General features: G+C 49.4%; 7 protein-coding genes across 7 annotated transcripts, besides 14 other annotated features; all 7 read left to right on the forward strand.

The window, feature by feature from the left end:
- On the forward strand, window positions 1–2081 carry Tc00.1047053507851.10 (hypothetical protein, conserved; the record flags this gene model as incomplete). Its single annotated transcript, XM_803723.1, has 1 exon — window positions 1–2081. A coding segment is annotated over one exon (2081 nt), but the record flags the coding sequence as incomplete, so codon positions are not given.
- Window positions 1–17196: a sequence feature (heterozygous, non-Esmeraldo-like haplotype).
- Window positions 2308–2342: a sequence feature (AT_rich).
- Window positions 2733–3695, forward strand: Tc00.1047053507851.20 (hypothetical protein, conserved; the record flags this gene model as incomplete). Its single annotated transcript, XM_803724.1, has 1 exon — window positions 2733–3695. The coding sequence occupies one exon, from the start codon at window positions 2733–2735 to the stop codon at window positions 3693–3695; it is 963 nt and encodes a 320-aa protein (XP_808817.1).
- Window positions 4109–4176: a sequence feature (T-rich).
- Window positions 4266–4310: a microsatellite.
- Window positions 4491–8636, forward strand: Tc00.1047053507851.30 (hypothetical protein, conserved; the record flags this gene model as incomplete). The annotated part of the gene is made up of 1 exon (XM_803725.1): window positions 4491–8636. One exon carries the CDS (start codon window positions 4491–4493, stop codon window positions 8634–8636), a length of 4146 nt encoding a protein of 1381 aa, XP_808818.1.
- Window positions 8924–8946: a sequence feature (AT_rich).
- Window positions 9348–9389: a sequence feature (T-rich).
- On the forward strand, window positions 9461–10078 carry Tc00.1047053507851.40 (hypothetical protein, conserved; the record flags this gene model as incomplete). Its single annotated transcript, XM_803726.1, has 1 exon — window positions 9461–10078. The coding sequence occupies one exon, from the start codon at window positions 9461–9463 to the stop codon at window positions 10076–10078; it is 618 nt and encodes a 205-aa protein (XP_808819.1).
- Window positions 9948–10017: a microsatellite.
- On the forward strand, window positions 10665–12953 carry Tc00.1047053507851.50 (hypothetical protein, conserved; the record flags this gene model as incomplete). The annotated part of the gene is made up of 1 exon (XM_803727.1): window positions 10665–12953. The coding sequence occupies one exon, from the start codon at window positions 10665–10667 to the stop codon at window positions 12951–12953; it is 2289 nt and encodes a 762-aa protein (XP_808820.1).
- Window positions 12066–12116: a microsatellite.
- Window positions 13326–13351: a microsatellite.
- On the forward strand, window positions 13531–15336 carry Tc00.1047053507851.60 (hypothetical protein, conserved; the record flags this gene model as incomplete). The annotated part of the gene is made up of 1 exon (XM_803728.1): window positions 13531–15336. The coding sequence occupies one exon, from the start codon at window positions 13531–13533 to the stop codon at window positions 15334–15336; it is 1806 nt and encodes a 601-aa protein (XP_808821.1).
- Window positions 15501–15573: a sequence feature (T-rich).
- Window positions 15763–16254, forward strand: Tc00.1047053507851.70 (uncharacterized protein; the record flags this gene model as incomplete). Its single annotated transcript, XM_803729.1, has 1 exon — window positions 15763–16254. One exon carries the CDS (start codon window positions 15763–15765, stop codon window positions 16252–16254), a length of 492 nt encoding a protein of 163 aa, XP_808822.1.
- Window positions 16341–16366: a microsatellite.
- Window positions 16462–16489: a sequence feature (AT_rich).
- Window positions 16520–16697: a mobile genetic element.
- Window positions 16550–17192: a mobile genetic element.

The raw sequence follows: 17196 nt of genomic DNA on the forward strand, positions 1-17196 counted from the left end.
GGGAGTGTGAGGAGGCGAAAAGAGATCGTGACGAGGCTTCTATCGCTTTGCGGGATGCGTGGGAAGAACTTAAATTGTGCCGTGCGAAGCTGGACATTGTTTGGCCAACACACCGCGCTGACACGGGTAACTTGACACCGACGGAGATTCTTTCCACGTTTGGAAATTACAAAGCCATTTTCCGACACAATCGTCACAGGAAGACCGGTCGTGCCGAGGGCGCCTCCGTTTCCCATGAAGAGAATGAAAGGGACGACGGCGAAATCACCGTGCAATTATGTGATGGGTCGATGGAAGAGCAGGTCCGCGAGCTCCACGAGGCGAATGGTGCGTTGCTGGCGGAGCTGGAGCAGTTGCGCATCACGAACGAAATGCAAGCCGAGCGTCTACGGAAGATGGAGAGGCAGGTGCGGCGAGAGCGAGAGGAAGTTCAGGCCTCTGCGGAGGCGTTGGAACAACGGGAGGAGGCCACACAGCAGTTTTTGCAAACCCAACTTGATCGTGTGGCGTTTCTTGAGGCTCAAGTGCGCTCGTTGCGTGGCTATGATGTGTCACCGAACGTGTCCCTGCGTGAGGTTGGTCCTGGGGAAACGGTGTTTGAGCTTTTTCTTGGGCAGATCTTCTCCACAGAGACGCCGGAAGGCGTGGGACTGCGTGACACGTTTCCACCGATTTTTTGCTCCGTGGACTTCTTGCTGCATGAGACCGTTACGACGCCAATTGTGACTGGGCTTAACGGCTTTCTTGACACGACGGTCTCGTTTTGTGTTGCCATGGACGCACTGCTGCAGTACTACCTGCGGTCGCGTAGTCTGCTTGTCCAACTGCACCGCGTGCGCTCGCAGGACGAGATCCATAAAATTGTGTCTGCAAAAAGTGACACACACGAGCCTCTTTACGCGGAGCGTCTGTGCGCGACGCTGGCGGAAGGCTCCATTAGTTTAAGCGCTTTTGTGTTGGATGAAAAGTGTCGCCAAGCTCAGCGGCCCACAGTTCGGGGACATATTCCTTTGCGCACCACAAATGGTCACCACATTGCTTCGGTCGAGTTTACGGTGACGGTTCGAACTCCATTTAGCGACTCGTTCCGCGCGTTGGCCGCTGAGGCAAGTAGAGAGTGGGGCCCAAAGCTGACGGAAACGAACACACCAGCGGAAGTAAATATACCGCGGGGAGAAGGGAGGATGCAGTTGGTGCCGACAACACATCCTTCAGAGGCCTTTGGCTCGGTTTCCACGACCTCTTCCTCTTCAATGTCTCTATTGGACTCGAAGATACAGGACCGACCTTCCGGTTTTACGCTTGTTCCACGTGCCGCTGTAATGGCCAGCATTCCTTCCTCTTCTTCCTCATCCACCATCCGCTTGCTGATAGTGGATGTGCATAGACTGCATTTGCCACACAACTTGGCCCCTGTTCCTCGTCTTTCATGTTACTATGCATTGACTCCGCTTGGTCGGGATGTGTACCTCCCTGCTCCACCCACCCCACGATACGAATACGAATATTTACAGGAAGGCGGTCATGGAGGAACACTTTTTCCAGTTGTTTCTGTGCGGGAGCTACTGGCTGTAACACGTGAGCCCTTTATGTTGTTTTTTTTTGACGAGTCATCACCGGCAGCGCACAGTAGTGAAAGACAGGGTGAATGTCCGTACTGGGCAATGGCCAGAGCAGAGTGGCGACTAGCGCTCGAGCGACCAGAGGAATACGTCTCGCTGGAGTTGCCTTTGATGGATCCGCAGGGATGCCATGTTCAGGGGGCCTTTCTGCAAATTCGGTTACTTGCCACAAAAAATACGCAGGCCACCGAGGCGGGTTCAGCGGTGGCTCTGCAGACGGCCCGTGCTGTCAATACAGGTTCGCGAGAGCAATCGCGAGAATATGGGCACCCGGCCGGCGCGGTGAGTCTCCCACGGGTCTTTAGAAATGCGCATGCCACCCATGACGACAATGCTACCGGTGATTCTGCTGCTTTGGTCAATGACGTCCCTACAATTACATCAGGCGGTGGACGCACGTATGACAACACTTTGGAGTCTGTTGAGGTGGAGATGATCCGGCGGCAACTGGATGGCTAACGTGACGTGTGACAGTGAGAATGATGGTGGTGGTGTTGGGACGATCCAATGGCGGGAGTGGGATGTGTGTAGGGCGGGGCCGTGGATATTTCTTCAGTGGAAATGAGGAAGATGAGGGGAGCCTGACATTTTCTGCTCCCTTAAAAAAAGAAAAAAAAAAAAAATACCGTCCATACATAATTTTTGGAATGCCAGTGACATGCGTGGCCTTGATAGAGTGTGTGACATTATTATTATTACTATTATTTTTGAATTTATTTTGCGTGTGCTTTCCTCTTTACTTCCTGTTGGGTGTTTTAAAGTCTTTTGCACAGTGCCGCCTGACATGTGACCGCAGCGCTGAGTGATGATATTACATTTATTTATTTTTTCTTTTTGTTTTTGTTCATCTAAATGTGTTTTTGCATTTTTCAATGCGGTATTCGAAGAGTTTTAGTTTAAAAACAAAAACAAGGGAAGGGGTAAAGAAAAGCCGACGGCAACAAAAAAAAAAAAGAAAAAAGTCTTTTTTTTTGCCTGCTTTTTTTTTTTTTTTGGGGGGGGGGGGGGGGCTTTCTTCCTGGCCTTTTGCGCTGCAACCACGACGTGCATAGACGTGGCGGGCACACGACTCACAGACCCGCAGGTGGGCAGCATTCACATCTGCGGCGAATGCCAACAACACCGCCGACGAGGACATCAACCGACACGACTCATGACATCACACGTATTCAGGGCAAAGACAACACGGGGGAGACGATGGCGTTGATGGTTATAGACGATAGAAGACATCCATTGGTGTCTAGCCGCACCCCGCCGCAGTCCGTGGGATCCTCGTCACGGGAGAAGGCGGAGGGGGAGGAGAACGCGCGGTGCAAAGGACGGGCCATTCAGCGAAAGATTCTCCCACAGCCGTCCAAGCTTCCTACGCCCCTTCCGACGCCAGCCAAGGGGCCTTTTCCATTGCCATTGCCTCCTCGCACCGCCGCAACCAAGCCTGGGGCCTCATCCAGCAAAATTGCCGTGACGAGCACTTCTAAAAACAAGGTTCAACCGGCTTCTTCACGCCAAACCCAGGAACTGCCGCCTTCCATTTTTGATGATGCGCCTGTACAGGCCAGCCTGGAATACTTGACACGGCCACATCGCTCGTGGGACAGTGCTTTTAGAATTTGGGAACGGAGAGGCAGAAGACAAGAGTCAGAAAAGAACCGTCGTACGTGGAGCAACAGCGGTTTATCTAATTCCGTAGCGGGCTCTACGCGATTGTCGTGTGCTTCATCAAATAAGGCAGCGAGTTCATCAAGTATCAGTATCTGTAGTGCTCCTCCCACTGTTGGTCGTCTTCGCACTCAGATGTCATCTGGCAACTCCCCAGGGTGTGGAGTGCTTCGTCGGGGGCGCTTCGGTCTGTTGCCGAGTCTCCAGGCCGATCCAGAGGGTCTTGCAGTTGGCGGAAGTCGTCTTTCGCCGCCAGCACATTTTTCGACGATGTCTCGTTTTAAGCCATTGCCTCAGGGCGGTGCATTCTCCCCGGCAACGACGAACAAGTTTGGCATCTCTGACTCCGAGAGGCGGGGCGTGAGCACACCCCTGTTAGGCAAGGTACGAGAATTTACCTTTACGATGCAGTAGACGCATTCCGAGAAGGACGGGCGGGGAAGATGCAAGGGTGGAAAATAATAAAATGCCTCTGCTGGGTACTCCACTTGTGTGACCCCCTCACGGGTGCGGAGTGGGCGCGGATGGAAGAAAAAAAAGAAAAGGCTTAGTCTCATTATTATGGACATTTATTAGCCTTGTTGTATTGTTGGTCGTCTCATCTGTTGTTCTTTTTAAAGTTCTTCCCTCTCATCCACTCCCAATTAATTTTCGCAACCGTGTCTGTGCGCGAGGGATATGTTTATCACCATTCTTGTCTTAATTCCTGTCCGTAGGGTTTTTTTTTTTTGAGCCAACGCGCTGAACCCCGAAGGGTGGAAGAAGAGGAGAGCGCCTAGAGAGCACACGAGGACCCTCCGCGTCATGCTTGGCATCACGAACACATGTTTTTTTTTTCTTTGTTTTTTTGGTGTGTTTTTTTTTACTTTTTGTCTCTTTTTTTTCTTCTTATTTTAGCACACCTAGTGCGCTCATATATTCTGGATTTAAAAGGTGGGTGTATTCGACGCTGGCAGGGGCGTGTCGTGTCCCCTGCATACATACACACACACACAGACAGACAGACAGACAGACAGACAGACAGACAGAAGTGCTCGAATAAGAAAGAAGGAGGAGCAGACAAAGGGGAAAACAAACATTGTGAGTGTGGTGGTGTTTGTTACTTTACAAGGACATCTATCAATTTCTTTTTGCCTTTGTATTATACACATACACCTCCATCGAGCAGCGGGAAAGGCGATATTTTTCTAGTAATAATATTCTTGTTGCATGGTGGCATCGGGCCTGAGTGCGGCGTCAGCAGAGTTGCTGCAGCAATTTGGCATTGATCAGAAGGACTTTTCCAAGGCACGTGTCAGGTATGAGAAGGTGCAAGAGGAGCTGAGGGAGGAAGGTCTTGAAGCGAAGGGTGAAACGACGGATGCAGCTGCTAAAGCTGAGGAAACGCTTCAACGACTTACGGGTGCATGGAACGAGTATCTCTGCCTGACGCAGAAATACTTTATTAAGATTACTAGCACTGTTATTGACGATCTGATGAATAAGATACGGGAAAAGGCGTCTGCGGCTGAGCGTGCGGAGAAATTGAATGAACTCTGCGCCATTGGTGAGAAGTGGTATGTACGCAACGAGGCATATTTTGAATTTGAGGATCCAGAGAAGTTGGCATTGCTTGCTAAGGGGGCATTGGACTCCTCTAGCCGTGTGATGCGTCTGCTTGGCCTGCAACTTGTCCGTATTTGCGCTGCGAGTGTGAGGTTTACGCAGTGTCTTTTGAAGAATGTTGGTTGTGGACTCATTAGCCTATGTTTTGATCGTGAGATTGCCACGGAATTAGAGTACGCACTGAATGTGTGCACGCGTCTTATTGAGCTGCACGAGAGTAATCCCACGGCGTATCCAGACTTCCCTTATGGCTGGATTTGCCGCATCTCTTCCTTACTGGACCCGCAGGATCCGGTGCCGAATTTACAACCCAAACGGAAGAGTCAGGCGCTCCGTATCGCGATTAAATTGCTCCGTCGATTTCCAGCCATGTCAACAGCTGCCTCATTGCACACAATTTTACTTCGATATTGCATCCAAAAAGGGGCCGCCACGATGGACGAGATTAAGAATATATTACATGTTATTTTGGATTTGTTTGACTGTGCAGAGACACGGCAATACCTCCGTTACAACGATTTGGATGTCCTTTACGTACCGTTTTTGTATACCACGGATAAAAGCACGGAGGCGAATATAAACCTGATGAACGGGGCAAAAGATGTTCTTGCCATGGTGATGCGAACGTGGGTGGGGGTTTTATGGACATGTTCGGAAACAAAAGGACTCCGTGCTGTCATTGATGTGCTACACCTACCAGGGGATCTAGACCGTAAGATGGTGCTGCTCACACTGTTTAACAAAGTTCTTTGTCAACTGGCACCTCACCGGGGTTTAACGGCATTAAAGACTTGGCAAGGGGTGGAGAAGAACAAGCGAGAGACATTGAATTCAGACACAATTAGTTCAGAACTGACCTCAAGCTTCATGGAGTTCAGTTCCTCACGGATATCGGGCGAATATGCTAAGACCCAGACATTTTCTGAAGGCGGCATATTCATGGACCAAAGTGAGGTGCAAGACAATTTTGTTCCAACAACAAAGGCAATAGGATATCATGTTCTTGATCCACTTCTAGGGAGAGTGCTTTTGATGCTCTTTCACCATGGTCTTCCGCTTGCATTGGTGTCTATGATCGGAGATGGTGCCTCAAGTCGTCTTTTGGCATCCACCGCCTCATCCCTTTTGCAAGACATTTTTGTCCTGATGGATACCGTACTCCCGGTGCGTCCGGCTGGGCGGCTTCACACGGCTCTTAATGAGGCCGTTGGACGTCTGATACAACAAGGGGACTTATCTTTTAGGAGTGGACCCACCGCCAGTCTTTTTCAATACCATAGGATGATAAAGGATGTATCACTTGCCACAACGGTGGCTGGTACGAATGCAATTTCGGGCGGGAGGGCAATTATCCCGTCGGCTACAACGATTTCAGCCTACGGATTAGGAACCATGGGGGTTGACGATGCGGGATTTGAGGCGTTGCTGCGGCAAACGGGTGTGGATAGGGCCGATGGTTTTGTTGGATGGAACCAGGATTTGTTACTTTTGCTGGTTCATGGACCGTTGCGAAGTATGCCGCGATTTCAATGGGTATTGAAAGAAACCCGTTTTTTTCACAAGCTTATTGCTTTTTATCAACCGTCATTACAGACACAGTCGCGGACGTTTGTGTCGCTACGCACGGAGGAATGTACGCCGCAGCTTTGTAACTTTGGACTGGCGTTGTTGGATATGTTTCTTTCCACACGTGTGGGAACGGAGGTGTTGGATCAATTTGGTTTCACATCGGCCATTGTCAGAAATCTACAGGAGGTGGTTGACGGTACACCGCAGGTTTTGAACCGTGAGCGACTGGGCACCCGTGTGGGGCAGACGGTACTCCAAATGGTTGGTCGCTACTCCCTCTCAGCCAATGGATTGATGGCTATGAGGGAACACAATATGTTTGGGATCATAAACAATATGTTTGACGAGCTCTCCGGAGAGCGGGCGGCGGCACCGTCACCCAATGACACCTTGCAGGATGTATGTCAACTAATTTTACAGTCTTTGTACATTGGTGCTGTTCCCAACTACGGCGTATGTGAGGAAATTCGACATGCTATTCGCTCTGCTCTTTGCAATGATGTGAACTCCGTACGTCTTTATGCGGCGACACAACTACATAAAGCACTTTGGCGAGACCTCTCAACTTCTATGCGTTGGGGCATTGAAACCCTGGTTCAAGCTCTCCATGATGAATTCTACAGTGTTGTGGAAAGTGCCTTTAAACTTTTGCTTAGTATTTGCCTCTGTTCAGAGGAGGCCTTGGATTACCTGATATCCCTATCACCAGCCGTGCTCATGGAGAGTGAGGTCATTCGCCAACATTCTAAAGATCTTGACCTGAACAAGTTATTATACTGTATAGTGGGTAGAACGTCGGGACTTCGTTTTTTACAGTTCTACGGTTGGGTGGATGAGGAACTGCGTCGCTGGGAGGAGTCCGAGTCTGCAAATCACGTGCGACTTGTAGAGCGTATGCAGTCTGGCGAGGCGGTGGAGGCTTCCGTGGAGTTTATTCAGAGTATGGTTAGTCAACGACGGCAATTTCACGATCGTACAATTTCAGATCCTATTTATACGTTGTATCGACCCACTGTTTTATCTAGATCTATTCCAACATATAGTCCACCAAGTGAATCGGTGTCAGGGTTCTTCCCGAGTCATTTTGCCGCTTTTCTCTGCAAGTCGAACGAGGGATGCACCTTATTTAAGCATAGTGTTCTTTGGCAGCGGTCGGTGCAACGTATTCTTCAGCAACCACTTCCACCGGACATTGTGTATGATGGCAGCGATGCGAGAAATGGGGGAAGTGATGATGACATCGATGACGATGAGAGAGTTCTTAATGAGGAAGATCCATCATTTTGGGGGCAACTGGGGGCGAAAACGGAGATGGCAGAGACCACAAGGTCAGTTGAGGGGTGTGATTTGCGTTTATTACGTGCAGGATGCTTGCCTTGCTCCCGGGACGCGCAGTTACTATCGGCTGCCCGGGGCTACAAGACACCGGGGCGGTCGTATCTTCTTAAATCTGTGGGGGATGTTGCAGAGCTAAAGGATGCTATTTTGTGTGTTTGCCACGCTTCCTCCAGTGACACGGGGTTTGCTCTCATGCGCAGCGTTCCAGGTCTGCATAAACGTCTGAATGCTCTTATGGTGTTTGGGGCAACCGTCTCCGTGCGGAGTATATGCTTTGTGGGGGAGTGTATACAGGCACGTTCCAGGCGGTGTGCAGAGCAGCTTTCCGACATGTCACGCTATGTACTCCATGAGTGCAACGCCTACACAAGTGCGGATGGGGTACCGTATTCCGTTGCCTTTTCTCACATCAAGCCGTCTCGGTGGACTCCGATTGGGCGTCCCACAAATCAGTGGGGAGTCTCCTCCCTGTACTTTATCTACAGGCAAGAGTGCTCTGGCAAGGCGGACGAAAGTCCGTACTTCACGCTGGAAGGAGCGAGGAGCATAGAAGCACTTGGACAGTCAGCACGACGTGTATTTGACCAAGTGTGCACCCTTTCTAACCCGGTAAGCCGCGAGGGGGCAAAGAAAAAACTGTGCCAAGTGTTGAAACACCAGCCAAACATTTTTCTCGAGCCACACATGCGGAAACTGATCATTGATGCCACACAAATGTTTCGTATGCAACACGCGGAGCGGAAGTTTATTGCAGATCTTCTTGAAAACGCACCTCTCGCTAAACCAGTGCCATCTGCCCGTCGGTCGACGATTGTGGTTCCTTCCCTCACACGACTGAACTGAAGAGGGGAGCAGGAACGGTGAATTGTTTTGGGTGGCGGAAAGGAGAGAGAAGGGGAGGGGTCTGCTGGAAGACAAGTTCATTTTTTTTTTTTTCCAAGGTGGCGAAATTCAAAGAAAAAAAAAAGAAATTATGAAAAGACAACCACCAAACGAAGCTGCTGCTTGAACTGATAAAACACGGGTGTGGGTGGAAGGGCGGTGGTAGTTGGTAGTGGTGTGCGTTTTTGTTTGTGCTTGCCATGAATGGCCCTTATTTGCTGGTACCACCGCAGCTGCGTTAATGCTGCATTATTATTATTATTATTTTTTAGGTGCTTTTTGGCCTCTCTCTTTTTTTCTTTTTGCATTTCTCCATCATTATATGCATTCAAACATGTGTCACCTTCTCATTTGCCCAGAAAGAAATGACGAATGAGCCAGTGCGAGGAATGTCTGGCGGCATTGTGTCTTTGTTTATGTTTGATGTATGTGTGAGGATTCAATAGTAGTGGGGCATAGGGTTGGTGAAGCTCTCTTCTACACGCTGCCAAATTGCGCGTAATGGTTCATCTTTTCTACTATCTTTATTTTACTTTCTTTACCTGGCGTTGTTGCCTTTTGATGGCTGAAGCTGAAAGGATTTTTAGTTGTCCTTGTGCGTTGAGCGGCACCTTTTCTCCTTATGCTATGCTTGTTGCGTCTTTTTTTTCCTTTTTGTTTTTAATGGCAATATTCTTTTTTTTTTTTTTGTTGCTTTCTTATTGTTTTTTTTTTCCGTTCTTTCTTGGGCGCACGGGAGGAGTGGCAAGGGAGTGCAGCAGGGTATAGAAGCAGTTGTTTGGCAAATGACGGATAATTCCAGTGCGGTTGCTGCCGGGGCTGTGGGCGGCACGGTCTGTGCTGGGAGGAGCAAGTCGTTGTTTCTGAAGGATGACGAGCGATTTCTCTTTGACTTTGGCGGGGAATCGGCGGTGGATGGTGCGACAATGAAGGGGAGAGATTCCACCAGCCCCGCGTCATGCGCTTTTGCCTGCCCCCACGAGGGAGAGGGCGATGATGCCGACAGGCAGGTTCTCAGGGATGACGTGGATGCTGAGCTTGGCGTGCGAGGCAAAGTGGCGGTGGCCTCGCTGAGCGCGGCGGAGGTGCGTCGATGTTTTCACGCCGCCCTGAACGCAGGCAGTGATGTTTTTTTGAATATGCCACTAAACGAGGCGGTTGAAAAGTTCCAGTTTGGACTGCAGCGGTACAGCGAGGCGTTGTCTCGTCATACACGGCAGGAGAAGCAGCGCAGGGCAGTACCAAGAAAACGGACCCGTATCAGCAGTGACGATGATGATATTAATAATAATAATAATAATAATAATAATAATAATAATAATAATAATAATAATAATAATAACACGAGTAGTCCGAAGAACGCTGGCGGCAGTTTTGAGGGCAAAAGGCGTACACACAAGTGATTCTCGAATAAAAGATACATGTTATTATCTAAAAACCGAATATATATATATATATGCCTATGGATGGCGAGTTATTTTATGATGGGAGATGCGCGTTTCTGCTGCGAAGGGGGAATCTGAAGTACGAATATTCCCACGGATCTTATTTCTCGACAAAGTATTGGAAACAAATGCCATTGTGCAATTGGGGCCAAAAAAATTCTTTTTTTTTGTCGTGCGTGTTTCCTACGGCATTTATGTTTTTTTTTTTTTTTCTTTGGGGGGGGGGGGACTTCTTCTTTTATTAATGCGAATTTTTTGCGTGGTTTCTTTTTAGAGCCGTTAGGGAGTGCGGGGGAGAAAGGAAGAGAGGAACTCTCTGCACTTTGCGTCGGGCGCTGGGGGTAGGGGAAATACATACGAAGAAGTACCGTGCGGGTTGTCTGTGCCGGAATACATTAACGTCTGCGGATAAAGAAGGAGGAAGAAGACGAGGAGCAATCAACTGGCGGAGGATACACGTATATTTGTCAAATTTAACGGCTTGCGTTGTGAATAGATAGAGGAGAGGAGGACAGAGAAATTTAAATAATATTTTGTAGTGACCATGGGGATTAAAGGACTGTGGTCGGAGGTGCGGCCCGTGTGTCGTCAATCACACCTTTCGAACTTTCGTGGTCAGCGCGTGGCTGTGGACATGTACGTGTGGCTGCACCGGAGTATTTTGGGTAGCGTTCAATTGGGCACGAGGGCTGACGCAGAGGCGTTTATTGAGTGTGCTGAGATGACATCCGAGGCCGTTGATGCAGGCAGTTCTGTTCTTCTTAGCAACAAATTCTTACAGTTTGTGATGGGTCGTGTGGACCTCATGTTAAGGTGTGGCGTCCACCCTGTGCTAGTCTTTGATGGGGCCCCGATTCCCATGAAGCAGGGCACAGAAGCGGAGCGACAGATGCTCCGTGCGGCACGCCTAGCAGAGGCGTTACAAGTGCTAAAACAGGGAGGTCCATCGAATCCCCGCGCCAGGCAGGAGGCAGCACAGCTGCTGGAGAAGGGTATGGACATCACCACGGAGCTGGCACATGCTGTGATTCAGGTGCTAAAAGAACGACGACTGGAGTGCATTGTTGCCCCATATGAGGCGGATGCTCAATTGGCGTATTTGTGCAAGGAGGGTTATGTGCAGGCGGTTGTATCGGAGGACAGTGACCTCATTGCGTACCACTGCCCGTGCCTCATTGCCAAACTGGATGCTCATGGTGGCTGCGAGGTGCTCTTTGCACAGGACTTACCGCGGTGTCCGAGCTTTTACGGGTTGTCATATGAGTCGTTTTTGGTTGGCTGTATTCTTAGCGGATGTGACTACCTTCCGAGTCTGCGGCACATTGGGGTGAAGAAGGCATTCCGTCTGGTTGCCCAGGCCACATCGGTTCCAAGTATCATGCGGTCCTTGGAGGTTAAATTTGGGTTTTCCAAAGAGGAATTAGATGCATACGAGGCAAAGTTGCAACAGGCCTTTTACTGCTTTGCACATCATTTTGTATTTGATCCTGTTCGCAAGGAAGTCATGCACCTGACCCCGCTTCCACGAGGGATTCCGCTCAAGACGAACCTTCTTGGCGAGGCGCTACGAAAAGATATCGCGGAAAAGGTCTGCGCGGAGTGCCTGTACGACCCCGTCACGAAGGCGTTGTACCGGGGCAGCTACTTGTACTGTGTACAGGAGTACTGGAAGCACACGAGAGGGGGACAGACTCCGCTGAATTCTTACAGTGGGTTTAGAGATATGCAGTCACCGCGGGTGACGATTCTTTTGAGTTCGAGTGGCACCGACACAACAGGGCGGCGTGCCTCTCCCACCACGACATTCTTTTCATCACCGCTGCAAAAGGTCAGTGAGGCCAAGGGGTTCTGCGAAAAAGCGACTCGCAACGTGGCCTTGGTACGCTCCAAGTACTTTACACAAGGACGCTGGAAGGTGGAGGATTGGGAGAGCGAAGATAGTGAGACGACGGCAACAACAACAACAACCACACAAACAACGCCTATAACAACCACAGTTGAAAGTGCCGCTAGTACTACGACGACAGCCACCACCGCCGCCGCTGGCTGTGTGGAGGAGAGGGGCGAGGGAGCCTCGTGGTGTTTGTCGTCTCTTCGGTTTGTGGTGAAAGATGATCCCATGCGGGGATCTTCGCCAACTGCCTCCGTATCCTCTACAAATCAGACGCAGGATGACGGGTTTGCGACACAAGAGCAAGGCAGTTTTGTGCAAGCCAAAGCACCTTGCTTCTCATCACCTCCTGTCTTACCACCCCTCACGACGGTGCCCACACGGGAGGGAACAAAGACACTGGATGCCAACGAGAGTCAGCAGCAACATGAGACGAGTGGATGTCCTTTTGGCTACGTCCAATGTGGACGACGGCATTCCATTTTTGAACTGTGCTTTCAGGGAAGGAATTGGTCAAAGGACTCCAATCCTGTTGCTTACGAAGGGAGGGCGAACCAAGTGGTGGACGAGACCCAGAATATTGGTGCTGGTAGTAGCAGTGACACCAACTGCCTTGGTGTATCGTCTCATTCTTCCTTGCGGACAGGGGCCGGTGAAAAGCGTCAACGAGAATCGGCTCTGCCACCTTCATTTCGACCCGTTTTTAGACCTCCGGCCTCTACCAGCGGGAGATCGACGGTTGCTTCATCACATGCGGATAAAATGCCTCCTGCTGCTAAGAGAAGGGTGCTGTCTTCCACGGAACAGGCCAAGCAACTGATGAGGCGATTTACCCCTGGGAGCTCCGCCGCCTCCACGGTGGATTCCGAGGCGGATAATTCCAGCCATATGAACGGAGGGGCGGCTGAGCTTTTTAAAAAACTGACGTTTGCGCGACAGTGATGCAGTCACATGAAAAAAAAACACTTTTTAAATTTATTTTTATTCATAGATGCGGTGGGAATGTATTTTGTATTTTTGCTTTTGTGTTTTTCCTTTTTTTTTTTTTGAGTTGACCTCCACTTCCTTTTGTTTGTTGGACATCTTTTAAAGCTAGAGGCGAAAATTCCAATGATTATTATTATCGTTATTTATTTATTATATAACGCACAGGCGGGAGGATGAATTGTGGTCCTTGTGTGTGATTTTGTCCCACACGTTGAGGTTGCCTCCTTTTAGATACAGAGGAATCTTATCCCCCTCCCCTCGTGTATGTGTGTATGTATGTGTGCCTTTATGTACACATTGGTTCATGTAATTGCGTTTTTCATTTCGTTTTTTTTTTTTTTTTTTTTTTTTTTGGAATGAAGCGTCTTGAGCCTATCAATGAGGTAAGATAGATGAATACATGATGTCACGTGTGCAGTTTGCAGAGCCTTTTTGTTTGACTTTTTTTTTCCCTTTTTTTTTCCCTTTTTAGTTTTGTCTGTTGCGCAGAGAACCTTTTGGCCAGGAGGTTTTTTTTTTTTGCCGCGGTGGAATGGGATCCAAAGGTGGACTGGATGAAGTGCCAAGACAGTTGCGCCAGCTGCTACGCCGTATTCCTGTTGGATACTCCTCCGTGTATCTGAACGAGCTGCAGCCAAGTAGCCAACATCTTTTTCTTGCTGCTTGCATGACAAAGGCCCGCCAGAAGTTAAATGGGAGTGCGGAGAATATGTTAGGCATCTCTGTTTCTCGACAGAATTTCAGTTTTAATCCATCTGTCCGAGCGTCACGTTTGAACGGAGTGGAGGCCAAACAACAAGGGGGAAATTCCTCTCCAAGTACGTCAGTGCCTATGCTACAACGCATGGTATCCGAATTACGGCTACAGAAGGGGTCGAGCGGGAGGTTAGAGGCGTACCGGACTTCCCATCCCACACTACTGACGAATCCGCACCTTTTTTTATTAAGTGTTCCGCGTTGGATGTTCGACGACGAGGGAAGAGAAAACGAGGGGCAGCGCACCGTGGAGTCCGTTCTGCAACGTCATCTTGTGAAGGTAAACAAGACTTTATATTGGCGAGAAGGGGAGCCATTGCATGGAGATAAGGATGCGGCGACGGACACACCCGATGTCATGTTGGAGACTATATGGGGTTGCACCACTTTGCAGTTGTGTCAGGCGGCGAAGGCTGCCGCGTCGCGTGGGTGCCGTTTGTTTCTCTTAAGTTATCCCCGGCAGCGTATGCTATCAAATGAGGGATTGCTGGTACGGGAGTTGGGCGGCTGGTGCCCCTCTGCGTTCTGCAACTTTAAATTGGATGTACTTTCTGTGGATCTAGAAGATGCCTCGAGGCGCTCTTCTTCCCTGTCACTTTTAGAGGAGGCACAACGCGGGTTTGGCGCTAACATTGGCGTGGAGAAGGCAGACATGCAGGGTAGTTTTGGCAGCGACTCAACGAAGTATGGTCTTGAGAACATGGCACAGCTGGAGTATAAGTTTCCTTTGGCTGTTGCGGAGGCGGTTGTGGATGCGAAGCGGGATGCTCCTGTTCCATGGGCGCAGGTATGTGATGACCCTCTCACCGCGTCTTTGTTTGAGGCGCTCTACGATCGACGGCATTTTTGCGTGACAGATGCGGTGCTTTACGCATCCCGACGTGTGGTACTGCCGTTCCTCCTCGGCCTTTCCCCATCATCGTCATCGTCATCGAATACACTTAACGGAACAGGAGGAGGGGACGGTGCGTCTTCAGCGGGGTTGATGCGTTGGTCTGAGATTCATGCGGTGCTGCGGTGGCGTCTGTTTGAGTCGGCCTTTGGCTCTCTGTCGCAGTTGGTCCGCACCGAGGACGTGGCTGCGGTGGGCGGTGGCCTTGATCCATTTATTCTCCCTCTCCACGAGACATTTTTAACCCGAATATTAATTCCCCGAATGTCTGAGTATTACGACGCCACCTGCAAGGGTGCGGAGGCATCAGCGCGGCAGAATGCGGTGACACCAGGAGACGCACGTGTCCACAACAAATCGTCCACACCTGCCACTGTCACTGTGGACATCCTTGAATGCTTCAACAGCCTGGCGAGCAGACGGAGGCACGGGGGCAGCGGAACTAGCGTCGCTGACCATAACGGCAATGAAGTTTGCGATGCCAACGGTGATGGTGCCGTAAAAAAGAAAAAGAAGAAGGAGCGAAAGCCGAAGAAAATGACCGATGAACACAGTTCTTTTGATGTCGGTGATGTCCACTTTACTGTTGCGGACCTGCCAGGCTTAGTGAAGTATCTTTTGTACTTCAGCCAGCAGTTTGAGGTTCATGGCGGCGGCACAACTCTGAAGTTCACCCCACATAGGGGTTAAGTTTTTAATGGAGGGCCATGTTTATCGATTTTTATAGCGATGGAAAGAGGCGAATTGGGTTTTTGTGTGTTTGTGTGTCTATGTGCCCTTGTGGTTGGTATGACGATGACGACGATAACGGTGCCAACACAAACCAAAAAAAGAAGAAGAAATGTCTGAGCTGCTTTATTTTTTATATTATTTTTATTTTTCTCTCCTTTCCCTTCTGCCTTTTCTTTTTTTTTTTTTCTCTCTATTAGTTTGATTCACGAGCAGCAAAAAAAAAAAAAGAAAGAGGTGGTGTGGAGGTGGGGGAAGGGAAATTGGTGTGTGGTAAGGAACCGTTGATACATATTAGCCAGAAAGGTGGGTGGTGTGGATGTTATTTCTGCTGGGATAGGAGGGCCTGAGTACGCATAGACACAACAACAAACAACAAAAGGAGACATGTACACGGAGAGAGAGAGGGCAAGAGTATCAGCGAATGACACGCCGCTTACAGGTGCATTATTTAACTCCTCATTCACCTCAAGCGTGACGGAGTTCTCTAACTTCTCTATGGGGAAATCTTCCATGGGCTTCCACAGCACATGCCCTCTGAGGGATAACTGGAGTTTCTGCAGCGATGGCAAATCCATCCGATGGAAGGAAAACCCTGACAATGAACTCCCAGAGTCGTTACCGGAAAGGCGTGGTTTAATTTGGTTGCGACGACGACGGCGGCTTTCAGAAATGCGGCGAACACCTGTTCCGTCATCCACGCTGGCGTCGAAGCCATCGACGTGCTTCTCTCCGTTTGCAGGTCTCAAACCACATGGGAACCGTCATGACTTGCGAGGGTCGTCATCATCGTCGTTTTATTTTTTGGTGGAACGTTTGATTGCCTTTACGCTCTGCTTGCTGGTAGTGTTTTTCTTTATCCTTGTCCTTTTGTATTAACAACGTGACGTTTTTTTTTCCTTTTATTTCTTTCTGTTTTATATTTGTTCCTTTTGTTTATGCATGCACGGGGGTTGTTGGCAGCTAGGAGGAGGGGGAGGAGGAGGAAGAGTGCATGTATGCGACCTTGCATGCCTGCTAGCGCTCTAAACCAATTTTTTTTTTTTTTAAAGGTTCATTCTCCTTCTTCTCCTCTTATTTCTTTCGAATATAAAAATAAATAAATGTTTTTTATCTGCTTTTTTAATTGATGTCTTTTATTTATAGGAGCTTTTGAGAAGAATGATCGCGGGAGAGCTGGCTAACTTAATTAATGTATGTGTACATCCTGATAAATGAATGCATTCTTTATGATACCTTCTACCGTATGAATCCTTTGGGAAGAACGCGACTTTGTAGGGGCAGGGAGCCGATAGAGGCCGGATAATATTTGCTTTTATTTTTTACAGACACACAGCCAGGTAAGTTTAAGGAAATGACTTTGGTTCCCTACACACCCTTCGAGTGGTGTGATATTGGCGCCCGTCTCTGGGACATGGTGTGCCAATGTGGCGAGACCCAGGTGCAGATGACGTTCATTAATGGTAACCAGCCGTCGGACGGGACGTTAACTGTGGCCGCATCACCCACAGGCTTATGCTTGCTCCATGGACCCATCTCTAAAGCATGGCAGGGTTCTACTCTTATTGGACATATTGCGAATCTCCGCGCGCCTCAGATCCCTAATTTTGAGACACAAGTGCTCCTGCCCGCTATGGGAGGCATCCCGGGAGTTGGGGCACCAACAAGGGCTCATCACTGCTGAAAGGGAGCGCCTGAATATCGATTACGCAAACGCCGTCGCGGACGTGCAGAATCGGAATGCTCAGCTTAACTCGCAGGTTGAGAAGGCGCATCAAAACCTATCGGTAAGGGAATCCAATATCGCCGGGGCCGGCAAAC

This window comes from Trypanosoma cruzi, genomic scaffold (assembly GCF_000209065.1).
Source record: "Trypanosoma cruzi strain CL Brener 1047053516485 genomic scaffold, whole genome shotgun sequence".
NCBI classification, from domain to species: Eukaryota; Euglenozoa; class Kinetoplastea; order Trypanosomatida; family Trypanosomatidae; genus Trypanosoma; species Trypanosoma cruzi.